The sequence below is a fragment of the Argopecten irradians genome, chromosome 2 (genome assembly GCF_041381155.1).
Source record: "Argopecten irradians isolate NY chromosome 2, Ai_NY, whole genome shotgun sequence".
In the NCBI taxonomy this organism is placed as follows: domain Eukaryota; kingdom Metazoa; phylum Mollusca; class Bivalvia; order Pectinida; family Pectinidae; genus Argopecten; species Argopecten irradians.
Genome location: NC_091135.1, coordinates 30,842,098 through 30,867,702, shown reverse-complemented (window position 1 = coordinate 30,867,702; position 25,605 = coordinate 30,842,098). Strand labels below are relative to the sequence as shown.

Genomic DNA, 25,605 nt, shown 5'->3' with positions numbered 1-25,605 from the left:
CTTTAAAAGTCAATCAAATTTTAACGCCGCCCAACTTCTGAGGATCTCCACCAATCAGCATCGTGGGAATCTGGAGATGTCTCAACCTAACACTTCAGAACCGGCTAGGGTTGTTGTGGAATGGGACGGAAATGGCGGAAGGAGAAAAGATTATGAGGTAAGTTGGGTTCTTATTTGGTTTCCAAATACATATTTTCAAGTGATACGTCTACAACAGTGCTTTAGGTTGAAATGGGCATCACGTCATTAGCAGTGATACTGATTGCAATAATTTACAAGTTGAAATATCGCGGGAAACTCTACAATCAACATTGTAAAATGGCGGGCTACAAACAATTCTAATTATTTAGGTAACTAGTCTATCTACTATTATTATGATATATTTATTGAATACATTATTATTTGTTAGCAAATGTAGAACTGACATATATATTTTTAAAAGTTTGCAAGAGGCAAACATTCAAACCGAATTTCGACATTTTCGTTTTCAAGCAATGAAGGATGATGTCTAAATTCCTAAATGTCAACGAACGATTTGTTGTCTAACTAAATACTTTCACAACAGTTATTAAACATGGGATATATGTAAGTTACATTAGGTTTAGATCTACTTCTTTTCAACGTGTTTGCATCGTTTTCGCTGAATGTCACGGCCACCTGCACGAAGCCCGACTCGGAAAGTCATTTTTGTGCAATTAACCAATCAAATATTGGTTTTCAAAAATGCTTCTACATATATATCAGGTAGTTTGTCCTTTCCATTCGTCAGTTTGATTGGCTAGAATAGTTTGAATAGCATAAAATAGCCACGTGAGTATGAAATAGGTACATAAAGATACAGTGTTTCAAAGGAATAAAACATTGTTAATGTTCCTTGTCAACAAGTGCCAGGTGTGTCACCTGTTGACATTGACCAAAAGTAACTGACTAAAAAAAGTAGAAACCTCTTTACTTGATGACAAGGACTGAAAAATGTTTTATTGTAATATTCAGGTATTTATTTTTTATCCCATTAAATGAAAACTAACTGTTCAGACCATATATTATCCAAAGAACAATTTTCACTTTATAATACTATCAATTTGAATTAATTATTTGAATTTGAAATCAATTTCAGAGATGCTGACTCACCAGGTATACTTTTAAAAGAATTGACGGAGAATCAACATAATACCAGTGAAGGTAAGCTGTCTGGAATCACTCTTAATTTACTTCTGACTTCTTATAAACATTTTACATGTAAGATCAAGGAGGTGAAGGCTCCAGAGAAATAGGCACTGATTAATTAATATCTGGCAGCTGCCCTATTTAATATGGGTTTAAACTTGCAACCCAGAGGTGTATGGCTTGTAATATGTCGAGACATCTTAACCCCTTTGCCATTGCGGCCTCTTGGTGCAATACACCACAGTAGAAGTAAAATATAAGTCAAAAGATTATTCACTAAACTTTTTGAAGTCTTCAATAAAATTTGCCATTCAAGTGAACAAACTTGGAAATACTTCATCCAGCATGCTAAATACCTAATACTTTATGCTTTTAACTTATTGAGAGAAAAGGGTTAAAGATTTTGACATATTTGACCTCTATGACCTCGCAGCAAGGGTAGCCCTTCATTCAATCAGGCTACAGATTGGCTGTACTAGGCCTATTTGCCTAACTAGCCATTGACAAGAGGATGAAGATTACAAGCTATTTAGCATCTTTGAACAAACTTGGTAGCCCTTCATCCCACCATGGCATGCTATCCTATGGATCAAATATCAGGTGACTGGAACGGTTTTTACACCTCTTAAAGGAGTCATAGATAAGAAGTCGTAGATAATTTTATCCTATTTGACTCCTGTGACCTTGATCTTCATTCAAGGTCATTCATTGAATATACTGGAAGCTCTTCTGCCTTCATTCAGCATTCTACAGGCCCTTAATCATTATGTAAATGTCATCCTGACCCTTTGGGTAAGACAACCTAAAAAGCTAAACCCTATAACATAGTAACCATTGGCAACCAAGTAAATGCAGGGCTCTATAATATCATTTTTTCACACTAGTCCATGCGGGCAAGTAATCTAAAAATCCACTTGTCCGACAGCCAAATCCACTTGTCCAAACTTTAAACAGTAACTTGCAGAGAAAAAATTGTTTGCATAATGTCATTTTACTATTGAAATAAATCGTGTCAGTTGCCTTTATTTTTATGATTTGTTCATTGATTATTGCACTTCACTTGTGACTTATAACTTAAGTTACAAAAGTAAATGATCCTTCTCGTCAGATACATCAGGTATTTTTCTTTTCGTTGAAGCCATATTTTGTTAATCCATTCTCCAATATAAACAGTATATGTCATTTCAGCGCTTACAATAGAGCGACCCATACATACAAACGCAACATCGATCCAGATTTTCTTGATCGGAACACATCAGGGCCATTTTCGTTTATTGGGAACAACCGGTTCGACCTTTTGTAAAAGTAATTATTTCAAGCATAAATCCTGATGGACCTGCAATTTATGATACAGGCCTGTGCAGGCTTTGTCAAAGCTTGTCTGAAAACAATATAAATTCACCAGGTCCGTCTTTAATTTATAAACAAACAACTAGGTCCAACCAGTCAAACTGCATAATCGAAAACGGCCCTGGCTTTTACCGAATGTACCAGTAACGTACCTCTGTGTACCATTGCAGTTCAATCGATCTTTTTGAAGTCAAATTTTATTGAAATAACAGCATGAACAACGATTGATTTCTGCAAGACAGGAATTTTAAACCTTTTTTGTCATTTCTGAGAATATATTTTCAGCTAAAAATCACTTGTCCAAGCAGGCAAGTGTGTATCATGATGTACTTGTCCGACAGAGATTTGTACTGGTACGGACAAGTCGGACAAACGTAATTGTTGAGCCCTGAAATATCAAAACAAAACTTTTCCCAGAGGGAAATTTCACAAAACCAAATAATAAATTTTCTTTTGATCATTAAAATATTGCAGACTTTAGAATTCCCATCAACTTTCGGAGAGTCAAGGTCAAAGGTGTGATGAAATGAACCCTTTGAAAAGTTGGATCCAGAACTTAATCTCAAGTTTCATGCATCTGATAAGAATGTCATGATTGAGATTGAATCTATGCACAAAAGAAAATTGAAGGTCTTGTTGTTAATTAAAGGAAACTTTTTTCATCTTTACATACCTTTACAAAAATCAAGGTCAGATCAGCTTTAAACTACTGGAAGAGCAAAGATCAAAATCTAATTGAATTGTGTTGCTAAATTTACTTTTAAAGTCATAAACACATAAATCATCAAATTTCGTAAGGAATATGATGTGTGTTATAATTTCAGATGAAGAAAGACAAGCCCTATGGGAAGCGTGTCTGGATTTTGATCTGCCATACCCTGTATCTGGTCTTTTCTGTATAACTAATGGTGTTGGGGGCTCACCTTCCATCACAGAACAACAAATACACAATCAGGTACATATGAAAGCAACAACTCTTATTAATTTAATTTAAAGCCCTCTCAAATTACAAAGACGTCATCAAATGTTATAAAGGCTTAGGGATGGGGGAGGGGGCATGTCAAGTATTTACCACAGTTTGTCAAATTTAGACGACTATAGTAAAACTTTTTTTTTGGACACAGCGCAATCTTTGAGACATCTCATTAATTTATATACTGTAATTGGTAGGTATTTATCAGTGTGAGTAATAAATGGACAATTTCTATTCTTCTTACTAAAGTTCTTAGAATGTTGCTTTAATGTACAGCATGACAAATTCCTGTTCTCAGGATTGCAGTATTCCAGAGGAAAACGTCCTAAAGGATGACTACAACACCATTCTGTACCAATTGTCTCAGACTATAGCTGATGAATTTTTACAACAACCGCAGACTGAGGTTTGTAAAGTTTGACACTTCACTAGGTCACATGAATCTATCTGTTTACTGCTCCATATTCAGGGTTTTTTTTCCAACATGATTTGGGGCCGAAATTAGGCCCTATTCCCCATTGCAAAACCTCTAAAATCCCCCATCCAAAGTAAGTCAAAATTTCTTGAAAACTATCCAAAATATTACATGAACTTAGTTGGTTAAGACTTTAATTATTTGTGAATTGGCTTCAGAAAAGTACATATACTACACTGAAAATAAAAAAAATCTTATTTGTTATGCTTATTTCATATTTCATAATTTTCCCCAAATCCTTGTTTTGTCGCACATTTTCCAAAAATCAAAGCCCATGCCCCATTCCCAAAGCAGTGAGAAAAAGCCCTGAATTTCAACCACCAGTGACCTCCCAAAATTAACTTATACACATAATGAAAAGAAAAGAAATTTTCAAAGCCTGGTTTTAAAGATGCATCATTGGCCATGACACATCAAGTTACTAGATTGATGTGGCAAAAGTTAACTTTTATAGGAATCACTTTTAAAATTACCATCTTAGGATTCTTAAAGCATCAGTGGTACTTCATATGACATTTATATTTATAGAATGTGTGTGTTTGTTGTAATAGTAAATAATGTCATGTTGTTGTTATTCTTCAGCTTTCCATTGTCAATGACGCTGTAAACTACATCGAACACCTTGTTAGCTTGCTGAGGAAGGACTTTACAAGTCTACGGGATCGCTCCTTATTGGACAATCATAGCGATGGCTCATCCACTCGCTCATCAGATAGCCCACCACAAACCTTCAAATTCGCTGCAAACAATGGTTTTCGCTTCTCTCCAGAGCACAGTTCTTCTAGCTGGATAAATATACAACCTCTGCTATCAAGATCTCCTAGTCCAGAAGGAATGATGGCCATCAAGACACTTCATCCCTTGAATGTACATCCAACACAGGATTCTTCAGGCCAAGATCAATCGATCCATCAACACTCAACCAATACGTATGATTTGATGAACAACTCGGAAACAGTCAGTCAGAGCATGTTTGATGCCTGGACAAGCTTGAAACTGCGGCAGAAACAATCACAGTTCAGCAGTTCGTCCACGGATGACATTTCATTGGTATTGGGTGATATCTGTGAAGAAAGAAATGGAAGTAAGGACGACCTACGAAAATCACTAGAAATGGGAACTTTTGGCACTGGATTAATTTCATCACAGGAAAACACAAGTAGTGATTTAAATTCAACTCTTGATGATAATACTAACTATTTTGGTCCAAGGCTAACAAACTGTCAAAGTGATTTTTCTGGTTTGTTCAATATAGAGGGCAACACTGTTTGCAACCCTGACTTTACCACTAGTTTAGATAGTTCTGACAGGTTTGAGGAAGAAATTAGATTTCAGCTGAATAACGAAGAGGCACTTCTAGATAACCCGGAATGTGATGAATCATTGATGATGGAACAGTTTACCCGGGAGTATCCAGCCTTGGCCTCAGTACTCCTAGAACAGAAAGGACTTGGATCCAACTGGAGAGAGGCTAACAACATCAATGAGTTTGATATCCCAACCAGGACTCATGGACCGGAATCACCTACAACAGCTAGTTTCCCCAGAGCTAAAAATTGTGCCAAGATTTGTCTCTCATCACCAGTAAACCCTGTAAGAGGTATGCTTATGAATTAACTTCTGGTTTCTCAAATACAGGCCTACGAGGTACACATACAGAGTCACAATTAAACCAATGAAAAACAATTCTGATCTTGATGTTATAGCATGCTTTCAAATTAGATTTGATGAAATTGATTAATCATATACAAAACACAATTGTTATGGTAGTTGTATAATATTAGCTTCAAGTACATGGAAAATATTATGTGTAGCTCCTGAATCCTTCAACAGTAAATGTCAAAAATCAACATATGTATACACTAAATATATTTTAACACAAAAAGAAATGTAATTAAAAAAAAAAACATGAAATTATATGAATGTGAATGTTCATTCAGTTTCCAAGAAGAGTACTAAAGGCCCAAAGAGACCAAAGAATGGGTTCATCCGATTTTCTGTAGAACAACGACGATTAATGGCCGACGAGCATCCACGCTTGGATAATAGGGAGGTGTCTCGCATGCTGGGAGCTAAGTGGAGAAAAATGTCATATAATGAAAGACAGCCATACGAGTAAGTTTGTACAAGCTGAAAATTAATGACATAAAAGTCTCATCATTAGCTCACCTGGTCCAAATGACCAAGGTGAGCTTATGCCGTACCGTGGCGTCCAGCATCTGGCCGTCCATCAATAACAGACTTATTCTCAATAACCACTAATTGAAATTTCACAAAATTTGACAGGAAGCATCCCTAGGAGGTTTGAATTCAAATTTTTAGAAATGATGGGGCTGACCCTCAGGGGTTTGAGGGGTGGGTCCAAAGGGGGTCGATTTTGCATTATTGAAATATACGGCTTCTTCTCTTGAACTAAGCAATGGATAGCAGTCATATTTCTCAGAGAGCATCCCAAGGTTGGGATTCAAATTTATAGAAATGATGGGGCTGACCCCCCAGGGGCTTGAGGTGCTTGCAAAAAGGGGTTAATTTTGCATTATTGATATTAACAGCTTCTCTAAATAGGTGGGTATTCAAAATGTACCAAGGGGGGCCTGGGAGGTAGGGCCAAAAGTGTCAATTTTGCTATTATAATAAGGGGGAGGGGGGGATAAGCATGAGAACAACTAAGTCTTTATGTCAAATGTGTATTCTTAACCAATACATACCTAGGTGATATCATTGAACAAAATGTTATCTTAGAGATTTTTTAGATACAAAATGCACAAATCATAAAATGAAAGCATGAAATAAAACATTTCAATTATCATCATCATGGCTTTTGATGTTAAGGTTAGAATTCAAGAAAGATATAGAGGACCTGAGAACAACTAATCCACAATGGCGTTACGCTCCACTGAAGCGACTGAGTCATGATCAGATTGAGCCCATGCCCAGCAGACTACGACCACGGGAAACGCTAAAGAGGAAGGTCAGAATGAACAACTTACCTTTTTCTTACATACATAAATCAAATTATTAAATGACCCTGAATAACTTTCAATATAGAATGCACTGTGCAGCACCACAGGTGTTAATTTTCTAATGGCTCTGTGTTGGTTTGATAGACAGCAACAAGGTTACTGTTTGTGTATACATGTACATTGCAGTTCAATCAGTAGATCATCTGGCAAGTGTTTGGAGGTCAGGGTTCGAATCTGAATCTAGCAGTGCATTTCTCTGCTACACACTTCAGTCCCAGTCCTAGTTTGATAACTCACCTGGTTACTTGCTAGTTTTAGAAAATGGTCAATGTTGCTATTTTTATCAACTACCATTACAAGACTCTGCAGGCTGCTTAATGTCAAAGGATTTTCAAAAACTCGAAAAGTTTATGGTTGTTATGGATTTCATATCTTTAAAAAGAACTTGTGATAATAGCATTTATCATTTATTGGGACAAACATATAACAGCAGCTGACATAACATAGTGCATATACCTTGGAGGCAGGTCAATATAAAATCTATTGCAAATATCTGACACTTTGGGTTATTGACATAATTGCAGTCCTTGAATCTTGGCCTATATTGACCCAATGTGGCTTTAAAGTAATCTAAAGGTCATACTGATAGGGTGGACAATGGAAGAATCCCTTCATCCAAGTAAACTAGACTTATAATTATATAGCTTACAGTTATTTTAACATGTATAATCCTATATGATTTATATTAGAAAAAAAACATGGTTAGCATTGAAACTGAAATATGCCACAGCCCAAATATATTATCTTTTGTATCAGCTACTGGGTACACACTTATTTGCTGTATCCAGAACTATAAATTGTATTCAAATTTTCCAGTTCCAGCCATTGAAAAGAGGTTCAGGAAAGAAGAGAGCCAAAAGAACAAGTTCTGTGGCACAGAAGTTGTGGTAAGTAACACAAGAATTACACAAGATTAATCCAGTTATGAAAGAATGATAATCATTGCATCTGAAACAATACATTATGATAAATTCTATAATTTACAGAATGGTCCTACATTGCCCTGCTCAGCATTTAGATATTTGTGATGCTGATTAATCCACAGTTATTGAACATGCAAGATAAAATTATGTAGTGGGATTTGACTGGGTCGATCATCGGTGACCAGGTAGCTCAGAGGTAGAGCATTCGGCTAGTGTTCGGAGGTCCTGGGTTCGAATCCCGGTCAAGCCACTACATTTTCTTCTGTTACAAGTATGTACATGTATTGTTGTAACATATATGTAATGATCTTATAATATAGATTTGTTATTTTACTTTCCCAGCTTCCCGTTTCGACTTTATCCTGACAAAGTTGAAGGCCAGTACAGATACATGTCTAACAACACAGACGATAACGAAAGGTGTGACTCTCCTGCTATCCGGCCCACACCAACTCCCACACCAACTCCTGTCTCAACTCCTGCTATCCGGCCTACACCAACTCCTATCTCAACTCCTGCTCTCCGGCCTACACCAACTCCTATCTCCACTCCTGCTATCCGGCCTACACCAACTCCTATCTCAACTCCTGCTATACGACCCACACCAACTCCAATCCCTACTCCTGACACACACCTGCGTATGCCTGCTGTTCGCATCACTGAGGAAATCACTACCCCAACACAGTACATACTCTACCGAGCTCCATCCTGGTGATTATCTAATTCATATCATTAACATTGCTGGACATTACTTCCTAACTCATTTCATCACATTATTTTCCTCAGAGCATTGTGGAGTGAGAGTGTTGGATTTTGTAAAGTTTCATACATTCCAGTAAGAGAGCAACAAAATGTGTTAATTATTGATCATGTAATTATGAACTCGTGGGACAATTAATATGAAGAATATACATGTAATTACCTGTGTATTCTGATATCAGTCTTGGGACAATTAATATAAGTATACATTACGAGTAATTACGAATTAGAATTCTGCAATTTGGTTTTTTTTTATTAATAGGAATCTTTTCATATTCCTAATGAATCATCTTCAATCTACAACATGACAAAGGGACACTTTCATAACTATTGATATATTGTATAATTATGACGCTGTCAGATATATATTTTTACCTTAATTATCAGTTTTTAATTTGTCTATGCATGATGTCTTGAAAACAATATTTTCTTAATATGTAAGATTTTGAACCAAGTTAGATTTAAATATTTGAGACTCAAATTGTAAGTAAGTACATGTATAAGAATTTCTGATATTTATATATTATCTAGTGATGATTTGTACAAGTCATGTTTTTGTGTAAATAATATGAATTTTAAGTGCTTCTTTGATAAAAATTGATTTATTTCCCATTTGTACATAGTAATATGTAAATGCATATTTTTTCTGAACATGTTAAACTCATGGATATTCTTTTGTAAAGTCCAATAAAAGAATTTAAATGAATTACAATGTTTATATTATATTTGCAACTATTTTTGTCAGTTGATTATGTTATAGAAGGACCATCATTACAAATAGTACTTTATCAATACAAGTTTGCTGCAATCGGAATTACTTGCATTTCTTAAAGTAGAGGCTTTGGGAGTAATACTGGGGAAAGTTTTACATTTCCATCTGCTTGGTATTGGCAATACTATTAAACCACTCCTAAGTTCAAATGGGCAACCTACTGATGCATTCAGTTTTGTTTAATAAACTGCTTAATAGATATATTATATATGACAAGTACTCAATATCAACAAGCATGTTAGTCAATTCAGTTTCCTACTCTAGTTATTGTACAGCAACAGAATGAAGCAAGCAGCTAGAGAGTCCATGATAATTTTCTTCATTCTTTAACTAAACCAGTCAACAACATAGCAACAATTGACAAGAAGCTCAAAAATACATGTTTTACATGTTGCTGGATATTTCAGTCAAATATTTCCGAGTACTGAAAATAGACACAAGGTAAACCGCTTTTCACACTCGTGACCAATTGGTTTATGTAGAGGGATGACGGACATTACCATAGCAGCAAATATCTTTGATTATCCTTCATGAAAAAGTGAATCAAAGAAAGCTGAATCATTCGATTCCAAATAATTGATCTTTTCAAAGAAATCCTTTAACTTCATAGTAATCAGAGTAGACCATTAAAACATATACAAATATTTATTGAGTTCTGTGAAATATCCACAGTATCACAACATCAAATCTCAACATAACCATTTCCCTTTCACTCTTTATTTTCAATTCATTCATCCCTGCGACTCCGCCATACTCCAAATGAGTCTTCTAAGGTAGTTGACATAATGACCATTACATCTAGGTAACCATACCAAATCCTACCCATAATATTCTCAATGTAATCCTCTAGAAATTCCCGATAATTTCCATGTACCGGTACAACCTGTTGAATTGGTTTCCATATCTTTATATTTGGTATGAAGTTTGTGCTGTTTTACCTTTTATACAATGCTTTGCTTTAGATATTGTGCACAACTTCAAAATTATTACAAGTGCATTATCATAGCAAATATCAAAATCACATGAAATTCACTGATACTTTTCATCTGTAAATAAAGTTAAAACACACAGAAAAACAAATGTCAACTGATTGCCAGTGTCATTATCGCATGATTGAAGTTACATTTTGTGACAGAAATACTGTATTATTGACAACCTTCTCAGACTCCTCACAGTTCACTGTACAAAGGCGGCATAACAATAACACTTATTCACAATTCTAGCCTTTGCGTTAGTTTCCAGTCACATTTGTCAATAAAAGTTTGAGAAATATGTTTCACTTCATATTCCTTATCACACTATTCACTAGTTTCCATTTACATTATCTCTCAATGATGCAAAGAAGGTTGCTTGTCAATGTGAACCAAAAAGCCAAAACAAATACACCAAGAAGGGATCTATCTGGATGGTTGTGTCCCTTTGGCATAATTGTCTCCCATCGTCACAAAACAAAATTATCTCCCTTAGCATAATTGTCTCCCATCAGCACAATACAAAATTATCTCCCTTATGATTAGATCTACCATCATCATGCTGTCATCTTTTGCTGTTGCTTTGTCTCAAACTCTTCTCAATCTCAAATTGCCGATGATCTGTCCGTTCTAAGAAGGCCATCCTCTCAAGGTATCTGTAAAAAAAAAAAAAAAGTAAAATATCAAAAAGATGATCTACCATAATTCATAACAGATTCTTGATAACTATAACAAGATATTACTCATCAAGTGTTTTGCCAAGGAACATTTCTTTTCTAACTCTTTGTTAAGGGGATTTGATATCTCCCTATTGTGTCTGTCAGTCGCACAATTAGTCAGCATGTTCTGTGTTTTTACAATTTAATTAGTTCTCTTAGTCATCTGTTCAACCATTTTTCATTTAATATCAAAACAACAAATACTATCGTAATGTTTTTCTTCAATCACTTGCAGAACATAGTAATCCTTTCATCCACACACTATCATTAATGCCACCGACAGTAAATACTTACCCCGACTTTCCTCGGTTATGGATTTGAAGTTCCTCAGAGATTCCCTCTTCCTCTTTAAAGCTGTTCCAGTCAAGTTTTGATTTTTCCTTTACAACAACAAAACATGGTGTTTACTCTAATGATAAACATTAAGTGTGGCTATGTAATTATTACTACCTATATGTGCTAATGTTTACTTTGGTTAATATTATTATATAATAATAATTAAGTGTTAGTAACACATTGACTAATATTGTTTGTATAATAATAATGAATATTACCAGTGTGCCCATCTTTGGTTTTTTGTTGATGCTGTTGAGTATTCCTCCAAGTCCTCCTCCCGGCCTCTTCACCCCTGGCCCCCTGAAACATTCAAGTTACTTTACAAGTGTCCACACAGGGTTTGAAACACTACAAGGAACTAACCCACTAGAACTTCTGGTAGCTTCTAGAGTAATGTAACAGGTCAACAAAATAGGCTAAAATTCTTCAGTATGTTTTATTCTAATTAAAATTCTTTGAGTTACATGACTCACTTTCCTTACAAGGAACTAACCAGATAGAGTATTAAGCTTCAGTAATAATCTGATCATAATGCTGTCAAAAGTACTTGTAATCCACTTACACAAATCAATACACCATGCTGTGAATTAATGACTCACTTTGCAGATAATACTGATGTGGTTGCTGCAGCAACGGGAGAAGGAGATTCTGCTGGCTTGTCTTTCTCTTCTTTCTCCTTAAGGGCAGCTTTGGCCTCTTTTGAGTTAACATCAACCTCTTTTGTCACTCTGATAACAGAGATAGGAAAATTAGAGTTTGAGTTACCAGTTAGTGTAAGAGTAATATTTTATAAATTCACAAAGTTAATAACCAATGTGACAGACCATTCAGAAAATTGCAAAAAAGGAAATTTGACCTTTGCAATAGAAAAGAAAATATTTTGGATTATGTGACCCTGATCACTGAAATTGCTAAAATCTTCATGATCAGCTGGATGCCCTAACCATGTTAAAGATATAGCCATGGAGGTATAAAACAAAAAAAATAAATTCTCACATTTCCAAAGTAAAGAACAGGGGGTCAAATTTATTCCCTTCATTTATGTCTGCAACATGGCCAAACACTATAAATTTACAACATAGTTTTTTCTTTCAATTAGTTCTTACTAAAGAAAGCTTGCTTCACATAAGCCATGAATTACCAGTATTCTGATGTAAAACAGACTGATACATCTGTGATAAGTTCATCAATTACTGTTGTCAAGTTTTAAGTAAATTGACTAAATTAGAAGAAATCATGTCATGATGCTCAAATATTTAACTTATTCCAATGTAATTGATATTACTGATAATAAAAAATCTTTCGATATTAAAATGTATGTGGATATGTGTGGTGTTTTTAAATTCTGATAACCAGATTCAAAATTTAGTCTGGTAAGAGAGCCAAGTTCATTCATCTGCTGATAACAATACTAACTCAACTGCCTCTCCAGCAAAATCATACACCTTGGTGACTTTCACTTTCCCTGATGGGTTGGCTGGTGCTGAGACAGCTGTAGCGGACTGTGGAGACGGTGAAGTACAAGGCTGCAAATGGAAATCATTCTTACTATCTAGGCTCTGACTTACATATATAACTATAGTTTAAATCAAGTTGGATTTTGTGAAATACTAGAAAAATCATGTCAGGTGATGTTATCCTAAAAAAAAGTTTTTAATTGTTTTTCTTAAAGATCAACATAACTTTAGATGAAAATTCACCTGTTAGTGAAAATCATATCTGAAGTTTCTATATGAAGATGATAATGAGATAAAAATGGAAATAAAATGTCAAAATAGATTTAAAGTAAAATCAAAAATTATTTCTATGGAATATGTATTCAGTCACTATAGGGCCTATAGTCCAAAATAACACTAACACGACATGTTTGTCTACATGTTTGTTTATATCTATTGTACCTTACGAAGATGATATTTACAAACAAAGAATGATGTCTTTGGATGAGTGTTGGGATAGCAGCAGCTGAATTTATTGGGTAGATAATACATAAATATGGGAAATGATTCTCCAGCGGTTGTCTTCAAACTTTCTGTAACATTTGCCTTCACACTAATTATTTTTACATTAAGATATTTAGGAGTTTATTTGGTTACCTTTGTTAGGCTGCCTAGAGCTCCTAGGCCTGCTGATGGAGCAGGTTTAGGTTTAGGCCGTCCTCCTACATCAGACAGGAAGCTTGCCCATAAACTGTCTGATCGCTTTTTCTCTTGTTCTTCTTTCTTTTCTGATTTCTCTTTCTCTATTTGTTGTTTTAGTTCTTTACTGTGACTGTCTTCAGTTTCCTCTGTCTGATTTGTATCATCATCTAGCTTTATTCCACCTTTTCTTTTTCTTCAAAGATACAAAGTGTCTTTGTTAGCGACGGAATATTATATATATTGTATATGTGTAATAATATTCCTTTGCTACAAAGGACAAGTTTGATGCATTCATTTTGCTCAAATTTTAAATAAATCCAACAATTATAACTACTACTTCTACTGATAATACGAAACATTTTCCCTAAAATATATACAACTGCAAGCTTAAGTCTTTCATGATTTTGAATACAACACAATATCATATAAATGTTTGTTGTATATAAAGTCATATTCATGTCTTTACATTTTTATTTTTTTCATTTTTTGTTGTTGTTACTTTTAGACATTTTTTAATCATTTAATACCAGGATGAAACCTTTAAATTATTTATGTCCAAGAACATTTGAAACATTTCTAATACATTGTCTTAATATGTAAACATTAAAAGAAACATGGAGTGTTTTTATATAGATATACAAATACAGTATCAATAAATAACACCTTGCTGCAAGATCTGAAGTTTTTTTCTTTGCATTTTTTCGCTTGCCACGCCCTCCTTTTGCTTCAGTTTCATCTTGGTCTTCCTTCAATACAGACAAATCCTCTTCATCTCCAGAATTTTCTTCCTCACTCACAAATTCTCCATCTATCATAAAATTGTTAGCAAATACAAATGTACATCAAATAATAAATTTATTTATCAATCACACTATCAATGTTTGCATCCTGTTTGTTCTGTGTAAAAAAAAGTTTCTTGATGACGTTATATTTTTTATGAATTATCGTCAACTGATCAAATCTATAACGACACAGTTCATCTAGATCTGCTATACAAGTACTATGGGGCTAAAAATAGAACATATGTAAAAGCCATTCAACCATGACATTTACAGTGTACACTGAATTTCCCGGATGGCTACTGTAGTCAATGGAGATTAAAACTTAAATTGTCATCTTACAACAAAGCCAGACAACAGAATTTGTCAATTTGATAGTTCATGCACAGATACATAGAGTCTTAGATCAGTTGTAAGGAATTCTAAAAAATTATGACGCCGTTTTTATAACAATTTTTCAAACAACATAATGTGTTTTCCTTTCACATAATTCCTCGTTTCAGTAACTAAATGGTTTACTCAAAGCGGAAACTGTTACCCATATGCAGTGTGCCTAATCCCTATTGAGATTCCTCCTTGAGACTCTTTTATATTCGGACGTTTGATAGATGTCCGACGAGAGACATCTATCAAATGTACGAGTATAAGAGTCTCGAGGAGGAATCTCAGTAGGGATTAGGTTGTGCCCAACCTGTTGAATGTGCTGAAGTAGCTATGTAGAATGAGCTAATTTTAGTATGTTTGAGCATATTTAAGACCAAATTTTAGTACCGTCAGGAACGTAATCCTCATCGTCAGAAGAACTGTAATCCTCGTCGTCAGACATTATCTATAGGATTGAAAAAACGGCGTTTCTTTTGTAATCAGAATCACCCGGCAGGTGCTTTTTAAGAAAGAGGAACTGGATGTGGTACATTAAATGTGAAATCGAAAACGGTGAGTAAATCCGGAAATATATTTTTCATCAAAGCTTATAATTAAATGTGTCAAGGATATCACATATTTTGGGTATTAACTTATGTTAGCATTTGATATATCATTTAATTATTCTGATGAATTTTATGAGCATGTTTTTGACATAAAAATGTACGGCGCATATTGAACATACTTATTCCGGATTAGCAAACACCTACGCCGTTCTAATTTATATGAAAGGAAATAGTTCCGGTTATAATGGAAAGCAAAATGACGACGGATGTTTGTAGTCGGATGTTTTTATCTTCAAGCCTTCTATAGGCTGATCTACTCTTCATATTTTTTTTTGTCGTAGATGAAGAATACATGCTCATTATTGCAGAGCACAAGATCAAGCAAAGTTACATGAGAAGCCGGAGTGCTTGCTACTTATTTATTTTTTACCTTTGATGATTAAGCTGACGGTACTGTTCGACAGCTTCGATTTCCATTAATATTTCACCGATCTTACAGGTAATGCATTTTCACAAAAAGGTAATCGTATCTCACCAGTTTATGGTTTATACATAGCGCATAACCTTGATATAAATGTACATCAACATGTAGGGCCGTTTTCGTTTATTCGGAACAACCGGTCCGACCGTTTGTAAAAGTCTTTATTTCAACTATAAATCCTGACGGACCTGCAGTTTATGATACAGGACTGTAAGGGCTTTGTCAAGGCTCGTCTGAAAACAATATAAAATCACCAGGTCTGTCTTTTATTCATAAACGAACAACTAGGTCAAACTGTATAATCGAAAACGGCCATAGTTTTGTTACAAGCCTAACTCGATTTGCCCTCTTCTACTTCCAGAATATAACTTCCTTTCACTCGATTGTAGCTCTTCTACTTCTGGGAGCTCTTCCGTCTATAGGCTTGAATATCTTCTGAGAGACTTCTCTTCTTATTAGAGCGCAAATCGAGTTGAGCTCTGGTAACAGACATACAAATATAATTTTGAAAGTCTCCCGCCTGTAAATATTAAAAATTATTAAACTGAACATACGTGTGCAATATATATATATAAAAATGTGTAGTGAATGTCGATCACAATATCAAATGCTTCACAATGTCACCATACAACGTATCATCAACAAGATATTAAATACCTGGTACAGACGACACGATAGAGATCTGGTTTGATCCGATATTAAATACCTGGTACAGACCACGATAGAGATCTGGTTTGATTCCTGGTCATGATCAGGCCATTCATAGGGAATGTGTATTTTCACTTATGTACTGTATTATAAATTACCATCTTGTTACATTGCATTGGCCCCTATACACATATATATATATAATTTGATATTATATACATACATTGTATATAAAGACTTTAAAGTGATACTGAATCTTAATTTAACATATGGCCTTACATCTTGTTGTATTACTAAGAAATTACCCCTGTAAATTTGAGGACAAGTTTTTTTCCAGATCATGAGATGGGTGTAAGTATTTACCCAGTCCCAGTTAAATACTAGCAGCAATTCATTATGTATATACAATACCATAGACTATCAATGTAAGTCAGAGGTCATTTTCATTCCCAGGAAATCAATGTCTGTAAAAACTGATTTGTTTAAGAAAATAGAAAAGCATTACTTTAATGTAGCATATGCATAGGATATATTCATATTTATTCAATGTGGACTACCATATATTTTTATTGAAATATTATGTTGTTATTTTATAATCAGGATGGCATCTGAAGGTGGTGATTTTAATGCTGACACAAGTCTGGATTCCATTATTAATGTGTTTGGACTTACTTCTAGTGATACTCTTAATGGATTCGCTGGTGAGTTTCTACTGCAAAGCTTTACCTGCAGTTACATGTCATTTAGATTGTTTACTATCACCTTGGATTAATTTCATAACAAATGATTCATTTATTTGTTGAATTCATATATAATTTATTCACATTAAAAATATCAGTCTAAACTGCTGCTGAAATATGTAGACTGCTTTAAATTACCTTTCTAATTTTTGGATCATATTGATATTAGTTAAAAACTTTCATTTTTACATACATGTATTTCATTATAGATCATTTCTCTTGGATTCTCCTCCATTTCTGTTGTATTATATATGCTGGTTATTAGTTTTTATTCACTCATTCTCCATTACAGAAATGTGGTATCAAGTGTTTTTATGGGCTCTGTTTTCATCCATCTTTGCTCATGTGGTGGCAGCTCTGATTGCATTCTGTCGTCTAAGGAAACACCGATATGGACGATGGATTCCTGCAGTTATGCTGAGCATGGGAGTGTTGTCTCCCCTTACTGGGGGAGTGATCACAAGTACGTACAGCTGTACTGTAATACTCAATATGTTGATCAGATGTTCTTTACTCCCTGCAATTGTGCTGAAAAAAACCAAAATGTCCAAAATTTAACCTTGACCAATTATATTATTACCAAGTCAGTGACTATGACTTCCGGATCCGAGGCCAGTTGTTCAAACGGTGATGAGTCTAATCACTAGATTAGTGAATTTTTCATTTCTCATTTCCTGTAACAGCAACAGCAAGTAGGTCAAGAATGGAGTGCTTAAAAGTCTTGTAAAATTTGTACTCACTATATTGACAGAAACTATTTTATCTTGATTTGAAAATTTTTGCTAAGCCTAATCATCTTTTGAACAACTGGGCCCAGATATTGGTCCACTCCTTGTCTAAATTTTGACTGCTTCATAATGATATCACAAAATTTATGTCAATAATAAGAACAACTAAATAGTCATTTTACCTGGCATTTGATACAATGACCTTGACCTCTGACCTACTGACAATAACCTACAGTCAGTTGTAAAGTTTTTGCTTAAATTAGTTAACAACTTTCCTTCCTAATCCAATATGATGATATTCATCAAAAAGATATAAAAAAGTTTTCTTTGAAAGTTTTTTTTGTCCTTTGAGTTTGCAACATTGGCCCCTTTCACTTCACTATGAACAGTATTACTTGATCATATTATCACAAAGTATTTATAATTTGATAGCTACAAAAGGTTTGGGTTTTTTTTCATTGTAAAAATCTATTGTGAATGTGGTATTCTGAACAGTTAATTACAGTGAATCTAGATTGCATCCTGTAAAATTTGGAAATAATATACTCCGATTCCTATCGTTAAATTATATAAATAAAAAGAAAGAAAAAACTAGACAAACTGATTACTCTAGGACACATGTATGTCAATTTAGGGCCTTAATAATTGTTGTTTACCAAAGGCATTTTTAAACAACAATAAGACAAATTCAAAGTAGGGATTTAAATGGATCATTCAGTAAAGTGATGTATAAATCATATGAGCCGTATATTTATAGTTTCATATAGCCTCATAACTTCTGTCCTCCTCATCATCCCGACGGTTGTTTACCTGATATTTTCTGTTGTAGGTGCAGCCATTGCCGGCTTTTATAGAGGTTCTGATTTTGTTATGAAGCCATTCTACGCCCTGTGCTGGGGAGCTGCCCAGACAATGTTTATGGTGTTCGTATCATTTACAAGAATTTTATCAACATTATGATTCTCCTCTATGTTGTACATAAAGAAGAGACCTAGAAGGCCTGTATCATTCACTTGAATTTGTGCATTTGACAAAACACTTTTAAAATTACAGTATGTTCTCTTATTTTGAGAGCATTAAGTTCTTTAAAGTGTTGTCAGGGCATGCCAATGCACTTGAGTCAAAGCTGAGGATGATATACATGGTATATAATATATTGCAGCGCCAGAGGGCCATGGTGCCCCAAAAAAGAATGAAATGTCAAGTTACATAAAACAAAATCAAAAAGGTTTATGTGACTGACTAAAACGAAGGTGAAGGCCTTGAATTAAATTAACTCAAAACCAAAGTTAATCTGATGACCGGCATAAAGTATATACTAGACAGATATTGGTTCTTACCTTGTAGTCAGAAGGTTTTATAATGTTACCTACCTAGAAGTTGTTTGCATTTAGAAGAGCTTTGTAGTAGACTTCATGTTTAAAATAAAGAGAGAGAAAACCAGAGACCATTTGATTATCGAAAGTAAAAATTCAGCCAACTATGTTTTAACACATTTGATTGTGTGACCTTGAAAATGGTCCCAACCGAAGGTTATTTATTTTATGAAAGTTATACCAGTAGTACTTATACTACAAGTTGTACATGCAGAAAAAACCAAAGTAATATGTATCAAATGTCAATTATCAGTACTCCATGTTATTTTTCTGGTCATTAAAAAGATAACCAAAGATTTTCTTTACAAATGTATTTGTAAACATCAACATTATGACCATTAAATGGGTCCAAGGTCATTTATTTAAGGAAACTTATTATCATGATATTTTGATATATGCTAGGTAACCTCTGGTCAAGTGCCAGTACATCAGCCTGATTTTGGATTGAAGTAGTGGAAATCAATTTACTATTAATAGAAGTAGAGCCCAGGTATGACAGTTCTACTTTGATAGTAGAGTCCCGGTATTATAGTTGTACTTCTGATAGTAGAGCAGAGGTCTGACAGTTGTACTTCTGAAAGTAGAACAGAGGTTTGACAGTTGTACTTCTAATAGTAGAGTCGAGGTATGACCGTTCTACTTCAAATATTAGAGTCCAGGTACGACAGTTGTACATCTGATAGTAGAGGTAAAGTATGACAGTTGTACATCTGATAGTAGAGCCCAGGTATGACAATTGTACTTCTGATAGTAGAGTCAAGGTATGACAGGTGTACTTCTGATAGTAAGAGTCCAGGTATGACAGTTGTAGTTCTAATAGTAGAGCCCAGGTATGACCGTTGTACTTCTGATAGTAGGAGTCCAGGTATGATAGTTCTACTTCAAATATTAGAGTCCAGGTATGACAGTTGTAGTTCTAATAGTAGAGCCCAGGTATGACCGTTGTACTTCTGATAGTAAGAGTCCAGGTATGACAGTTCTACTTCAAATATTAGAGTCCAGGTATGACAGTTCTACTTCAAATATTAGAGTCCAGGTATGACAGTTCTTCTTCAAATATTAGAGTCCAGGTATGACAGTTCTACTTCAAATATTAGAGTCCAGGTATGACAGTTGTAGTTTTAATAGTAGAGCCCAGGTATGACAGTTGTACTTCTGATAGTAAGAGTCCAGGTTTGACAGTTGTACTTCTAATCCCCAGACTTTACCAGTAAGATACTTGATATAGAAGCTGATTCAACATACATACTCATGTACTTTCGTAATTTTACTTGAGTTTTTTGTCTCTGGGTCACTCATAGTACAGAAACTAGGGAGAACCCATCATAAAGCATATGCATGGTATTGTAAGTCAAAGATTTTAGTATGGTATGACAGTTGTAAATTAGAAATGGTTGGAAACGAATCACCTTATTCATACACTATTAATCATTAACTTAATGGTCATGATAAAGATTGGAAGTCGATGGGACATGATAATCAGTAATACTATATAGAAAAATGTCATTTGTTTCTGGATTGATGGTCAAGAGACTGAAGTTTAAAACAATATAAATGCTTATAGTAAACCACATTGTGACTATAATGGCGCGGATATCCAACATTACTTTCTCTGCGAGATGATATCTGCTGTGATATCATTGATAAAAGTATTTGTAACAAGGATTAGGTTAGGATTTTCTTATTCATCGATTAACATCTATAATATGTGTATTGGTTTTTGTTAAATTTATTTTTGTTCAATAAAATGGTGTTATCGTTATATGTTTTCTCGTTGGTATTTGTCTTGCTCTTGTACCCATTAGGGCTAGGGTATATACGTACGAATACATTCGTATACTCATATATAATATATGGTGTTAAGAGTGTGCATCACCATTGATCCACTGTTTGTCTATACTTCACAGGTAGACATCATTATAAACACTTGGTTATCATCAGCAGGAGTAAAAACTGACAGACAATAAAAAGATCGTAAGTAAGCATTAGGGAGACATTGTCAGGAGATTAAACAATTCCAATTTATAATAAGGTTTACTACCATTATTCTCACGTTTGCCAAGAAATCCACAAATTCAGAACACCCAACAAGTTTTAAGAACAAAATTTGAAGGCTTTCGATAATATTCCATGGATATCAAAGACTCCTTTGCAAAAGCTATAGCTATGGAATCTGAGAGACTATGTTTATGTTGATTAGCTATGGAACCTGAGAGACTATGCTTATGTTGATTAGCTATGGAACCTGAGAGACTATGCTTATTATATGGGATAATAAGCATAGTCTCTCAGGTTCCATAGCTAATCAACATAAGCATTGTCTCTCAAGGTTCCATAGCTAATCAACATAAACCATAGCTAATAGTCTCTCAGATTCCATAGCTAATCAACATAAACATAGTCTCTCAGATTCCATAGCTATAGCTTTTGCAAAGGAGTCTTTGATATCCATGGAATATTGTCGAATGCCTTCAAATTTTGTTCTTAAAACTTGTTGGGTGTTCTGAATTTGTGGATACACAAACTTCATCAACATTGTCTATGGGTTCCGTCCGTCCGTCTGTATTTTTGTACCGTCCGTTCCGTATCTAAAACCAAAGAGATACTCACGTCCGTCCGTACGAATGGTTTCCGGAGCATAACTCTAAAACCAGTAGAGATATTTCCACGAAACTTCATACACACATTGGTCTTATGGTCTAGTAGTGCCTTTTGCTATTTTTAGGTTTTCATTTTTTGCATTTTTTTTTCCGTAACCATGGAAAAACATTGCTTAAAATATCATATTTTTGTACCAGGTTCGTTTCCGGAGCATAACTCTAAAACCAGCAGAGATATTTCCACGAAACTTCATAGACACATTCTTTTTATGGTCTAGTAGTACCTTTTGCTATTTTTAGGTTTTCAATTTTTTGCACTTTTTCCGTTACCATGGAAACATTGCTGAAAATATCATGGTAAATGGTAAATGTTACTTTGCAAAACTCCATCCATCTTTGTGTATATAGTCTAATATAAATGTCAAGGCTGTATACCTGATTCAACAATTGCAGCCCCGCTCTACTTGAATTATACTCCATCTTTCTTTAGCTCAACTTCCTTTTTCCTGTTTTTTTTCATACACATAAGTCTCCACAATCAAACTTACTTCAGCTTTGATATCTCCATTGGCGGGGGATCTGATTGACTATGTCCTTGTGTTGATTAGCTATGGAACCTGAGAGACTATGCTTATGTTGATTAGCTATGGAACCTGAAAGACTATGTTTATGTTGATTAGCTATGGGACCTAGGAGACTATGTTTATGTTGATTAGCTATGGAACCTGAGAGACTATGCTTATGTTGATTAGCTATGGAACCTAGGAGACTATGCTTATGTTGATTAGCTATGGAACCTGAGAGACTATGCTTATGTTGATTAGCTATGGAACCTAGGAGACTATGCTTATGTTGATTAGCTATGGAACCTGAGAGACAATGGTTATGTTGATTAGATATGGAACCTGAGAGACTATGCTTATGTTGATTAGCTATGGGACCTAAGAGACTATGTTTATGTTGATTAGCTATGGAACCTAGGAGACTATGCTTATGTTGATTAGCTATGGAACCTGAGAGACAATGGTTATGTTGATTAGCTATGGAACCTGAGAGACTATGCTTATGTTGATTAGCTATGGAATCTGAGAGACTATGCTTATGTTGATTAGCTATGGAACCTGAGAGACTATGCTTATGTTGATTAGCTATGGAACCTGAGGGACTATACTTATGTTGATTAGCTATGGAACCTGAGAGACTATGCTTATGTTGATTAGCTATGGAACCTAAGAGACTATGCTTATGTTGATTAGCTATGGAATCTGAGGGACTATGCTTATGTTGATTAGCTATGGAACCTGAGAGACTATGCTTATGTTGATTAGCTATGGAACCTAAGAGACTATGCTTATGTTGATTAGCTATGGAATCTGAGGGACTATGCTTATGTTGATTATCTATGGAATCTGAGGGACTATGCTTATGTTGATTAGCTATGGAATCTGAGGGACTATGTTTATGTTGATTATCTATGGAATCTGAGGGACTATGCTTATGTTGATTAGCTATGGAACCTAAGAGACTATGGTTATGTTGATAAGCTATGGAACCTGAGAGACTATGGTTATGTTGATTAGCTATGGAATCTGAGGGACTATGCTTATGTTGATTAGCTATGGAATCTGAGAGACTATGGTTATGTTGATTAGCTATGGAACATCAGAGACTATGCTTATGTTGATTAGCTATGGAATCTGAGAGACTATGGTTATGTTGATTAGCTATGGAATCTGAGAGACTATGCTTATGTTGATTAGCTATGGAATCTGAGAGACTATGGTTATGTTGGTTAGTTATGGAACATCAGAGACTATGCTTATGTTGATTAGCTATGGAACCTGAGAGAATATGCTTATGTTGATCAGTACCTGCTATCCAGCCTTTTTAAAGACGACGTAATCATCTGTCTGGAAGTCTTTAGAGCTACAACAGTCCAAATAACATAGAATGTCCCGCATGGAATCCCAAACACCAACAATGCCTTTGTGCCTTTGCCCAATTGAATAAATAGTTGACGTGAAGGCTGCGTGTTTTACCATCTCGGTGTGCCCAAACATCGATGTCGGTCATCTGGACACGGATACTCAGACTAACATCAGCAAGTCAACAGGAACAGAAGACCGCCCGGTACACCATGGATGGCTTTAAAAGACGAAATAGTGTTTCAAACATGTTGCAGATACTTGACTGGCAGACCCTCTGGGAGTGAAGACCAATCAGTTGATGCTGTATAAGATTGTCCATGACCTTATAGACTAAGGTTGGGCCCGATGCATACACACCTTTTTTATCACCTTAGTTATGTTCAGGTAAACATAAGTATACAAACATCACTAGTTTAAACAGGTGCTAATCACAGGGGGCCAACTCAATGAAAATGGATGTTGTCATTCTTTTTTGTATTTGGTGGATGGACTGATGAGTACATATGACAGTCATGTGATTTTTTTTTTAAAAATACGAGAATTGAAAAATTATTTAAAAAATCGGGATATTTACTATAGTAAATATCCCGATTTTTTAATAATTTTTTACATCCTCCAAATACAAAAAAATGTATGACAACATCCATTTTCATTGAGTTGGCCCCACGTGGTGCTAATGCCTTTTAATACAAATTGCCATTTGCTCAATGTGGCTGCCATGGTTTCAAATGGTATTGTTTCGCCAACAGCTTACAGTTCTAATGATGTAATTTTTCTTCAAATTTCCAGGAATAGATTAATTTTCGCCAATCATGGGGTGCAAAAAAAAAAAAAAAATATGTATGCTTTTCCTTATAATTTTGACACTATGATTCGATGGCATCCGTTCAGACTTTGTATAAAATAATTAACATTTTTCTTATCTTCACAATTCCAATTAAATATGATGATAAGCGATATTTTGTTAACATATCAAGCCTTATTTCCGCTCTATGGATAAAGTGATGAACTAAATACTCGTATATTATATCCGAACAAAATCAATTTTTATAACATTTATATTACCCTTTTCGTTGCCTATGAGACGATAAAGGATATGACCTTTGACCTACCAGTGTGTCCTTTACCATACCCGTACTAGTGGACAAGGTAATGCAATAATGTAATTGTTAATATATCTGGGAGAACATTTCCCAATCTTCTCTTTCATACCAGAAACTAAAGTATACATGTTATTCTCACCTGTCATTCTTTAAAGACGCTATTGATTAGTACACCGCTAGCTGGCAAACGGTAGTTTTCTCTATCAAAAAGGAGAATACTAAACAAGTAATATTCCAGTTACAAAAGTTACCTACTTTACACCATTACTACCATTGAACAGTTTTGAGCTTCTAATTTTACTTCAAATCGAAAATATTAAAAATGATCAATTGCGCCCCGAAAAAAATCATGGCACTCATATATGAGTACTGCTTGCACTTGCACCAAAAGTAAAATGAATTATTCTATATGATTTTTTGTATTAATTAGACATGTATACAGGATTAAACACCAATAACTATTCAAATGACGAGTATCGCATATGCTGCCAGCTGTTAAAGTGAATAGTCGGGCAAAGAAATCCAGTCTAAATGCGTTCATTAGCCTTCCAAAAGTTCTTGCATATTAATACGACGGCCAAGTTCTGCTTAGTTTCCCAGTTCTGACCATTAAAGTAAAGAAAAGTTGAAAGCATTGAAAGCGAGGCTGCGTGGAATGTAACCACGGACATAGTGAGCCGGGAGGAC

At 34.8% G+C, this 25,605-nt stretch overlaps 3 protein-coding genes and 1 long non-coding RNA gene across 7 annotated transcripts; 3 read left to right on the top strand and 1 right to left on the bottom strand.

The window, feature by feature from the left end:
- The first annotated feature begins 52 nt into the window (after nt 1–52).
- Nucleotides 53–9,352, top strand: LOC138315125 (uncharacterized). Its single transcript, XM_069255890.1, has 9 exons — nt 53–157; nt 1,118–1,182; nt 3,342–3,472; nt 3,789–3,896; nt 4,548–5,565; nt 5,906–6,080; nt 6,798–6,936; nt 7,805–7,875; nt 8,254–9,352. The coding sequence occupies exons 1-9, from the start codon at nt 132–134 to the stop codon at nt 8,624–8,626; spliced, it is 2,106 nt and encodes a 701-aa protein (XP_069111991.1). The 5' UTR covers nt 53–131; the 3' UTR covers nt 8,627–9,352.
- A 721-nt stretch (nt 9,353–10,073) lies between these two features.
- LOC138315126 (craniofacial development protein 1-like) lies at nt 10,074–15,314 on the bottom strand. The gene is made up of 8 exons (XM_069255891.1): nt 15,157–15,314; nt 14,270–14,414; nt 13,562–13,799; nt 12,885–12,994; nt 12,068–12,196; nt 11,687–11,768; nt 11,427–11,512; nt 10,074–11,069 (listed from the first exon to the last, which is right to left on the bottom strand). Exons 1-8 carry the CDS (start codon nt 15,209–15,211, stop codon nt 10,979–10,981), a joined length of 936 nt encoding a protein of 311 aa, XP_069111992.1. The 5' UTR covers nt 15,212–15,314; the 3' UTR covers nt 10,074–10,978.
- A 234-nt stretch (nt 15,315–15,548) lies between these two features.
- Nucleotides 15,549–18,959, top strand: LOC138315123 (transmembrane protein 170B-like). 4 transcript variants are annotated; one of them, XM_069255887.1, is made up of 4 exons: nt 15,549–15,813; nt 17,044–17,144; nt 17,476–17,646; nt 18,741–18,959. In XM_069255887.1, exons 2-4 carry the CDS (start codon nt 17,045–17,047, stop codon nt 18,869–18,871), a joined length of 402 nt encoding a protein of 133 aa, XP_069111988.1. In that variant the 5' UTR covers nt 15,549–15,813; nt 17,044; the 3' UTR covers nt 18,872–18,959. The 4 variants fall into 4 exon arrangements, with proteins under 4 accessions (XP_069111988.1, XP_069111989.1, XP_069111986.1 ...); XM_069255888.1 differs by lacking the exon at nt 15,549–15,813 and adding an exon at nt 15,902–16,052; XM_069255885.1 differs by lacking the exon at nt 15,549–15,813 and adding an exon at nt 16,366–16,455.
- Nucleotides 18,960–18,970: 11 nt separating this feature from the next.
- LOC138315124 (uncharacterized) lies at nt 18,971–21,049 on the top strand. Its single transcript, XR_011207463.1, has 2 exons — nt 18,971–19,844; nt 20,084–21,049. It is a non-coding gene; the product is annotated as an uncharacterized lncRNA (long non-coding RNA).
- The last annotated feature ends 4,556 nt before the right edge of the window (nt 21,050–25,605 follow it).

Coding starts and splice junctions, on each gene's coding strand:
- LOC138315125 (XM_069255890.1), top strand. CDS start 132: ATGGCGGAAGGAGAAAAGATTATGAG. Junction 3,473..3,788: donor AACAACAAATACACAATCAG/GTACATATGAAA, acceptor TCCTGTTCTCAG/GATTGCAGTATTCCAGAGGA. Junction 6,081..6,797: donor AATGAAAGACAGCCATACGA/GTAAGTTTGTAC, acceptor TTTGATGTTAAG/GTTAGAATTCAAGAAAGATA.
- LOC138315126 (XM_069255891.1), bottom strand. CDS start 15,211: ATGTCTGACGACGAGGATTACAGTTCTTCTGACGATGAGGATTACGTT. Junction 13,800..14,269: donor ACTTCAGATCTTGCAGCAAG/GTGTTATTTATT, acceptor GTATCTTTGAAG/AAAAAGAAAAGGTGGAATAA. Junction 12,995..13,561: donor CTCTAGGCAGCCTAACAAAG/GTAACCAAATAA, acceptor TTCCATTTGCAG/CCTTGTACTTCACCGTCTCC.
- LOC138315123 (XM_069255885.1), top strand. CDS start 16,373: ATGTGTAGTGAATGTCGATCACAATATCAAATGCTTCACAATGTCACC. Junction 16,456..17,043: donor AACAAGATATTAAATACCTG/GTACAGACGACA, acceptor TTTTATAATCAG/GATGGCATCTGAAGGTGGTG. Junction 17,647..18,740: donor TACTGGGGGAGTGATCACAA/GTACGTACAGCT, acceptor TTTCTGTTGTAG/GTGCAGCCATTGCCGGCTTT.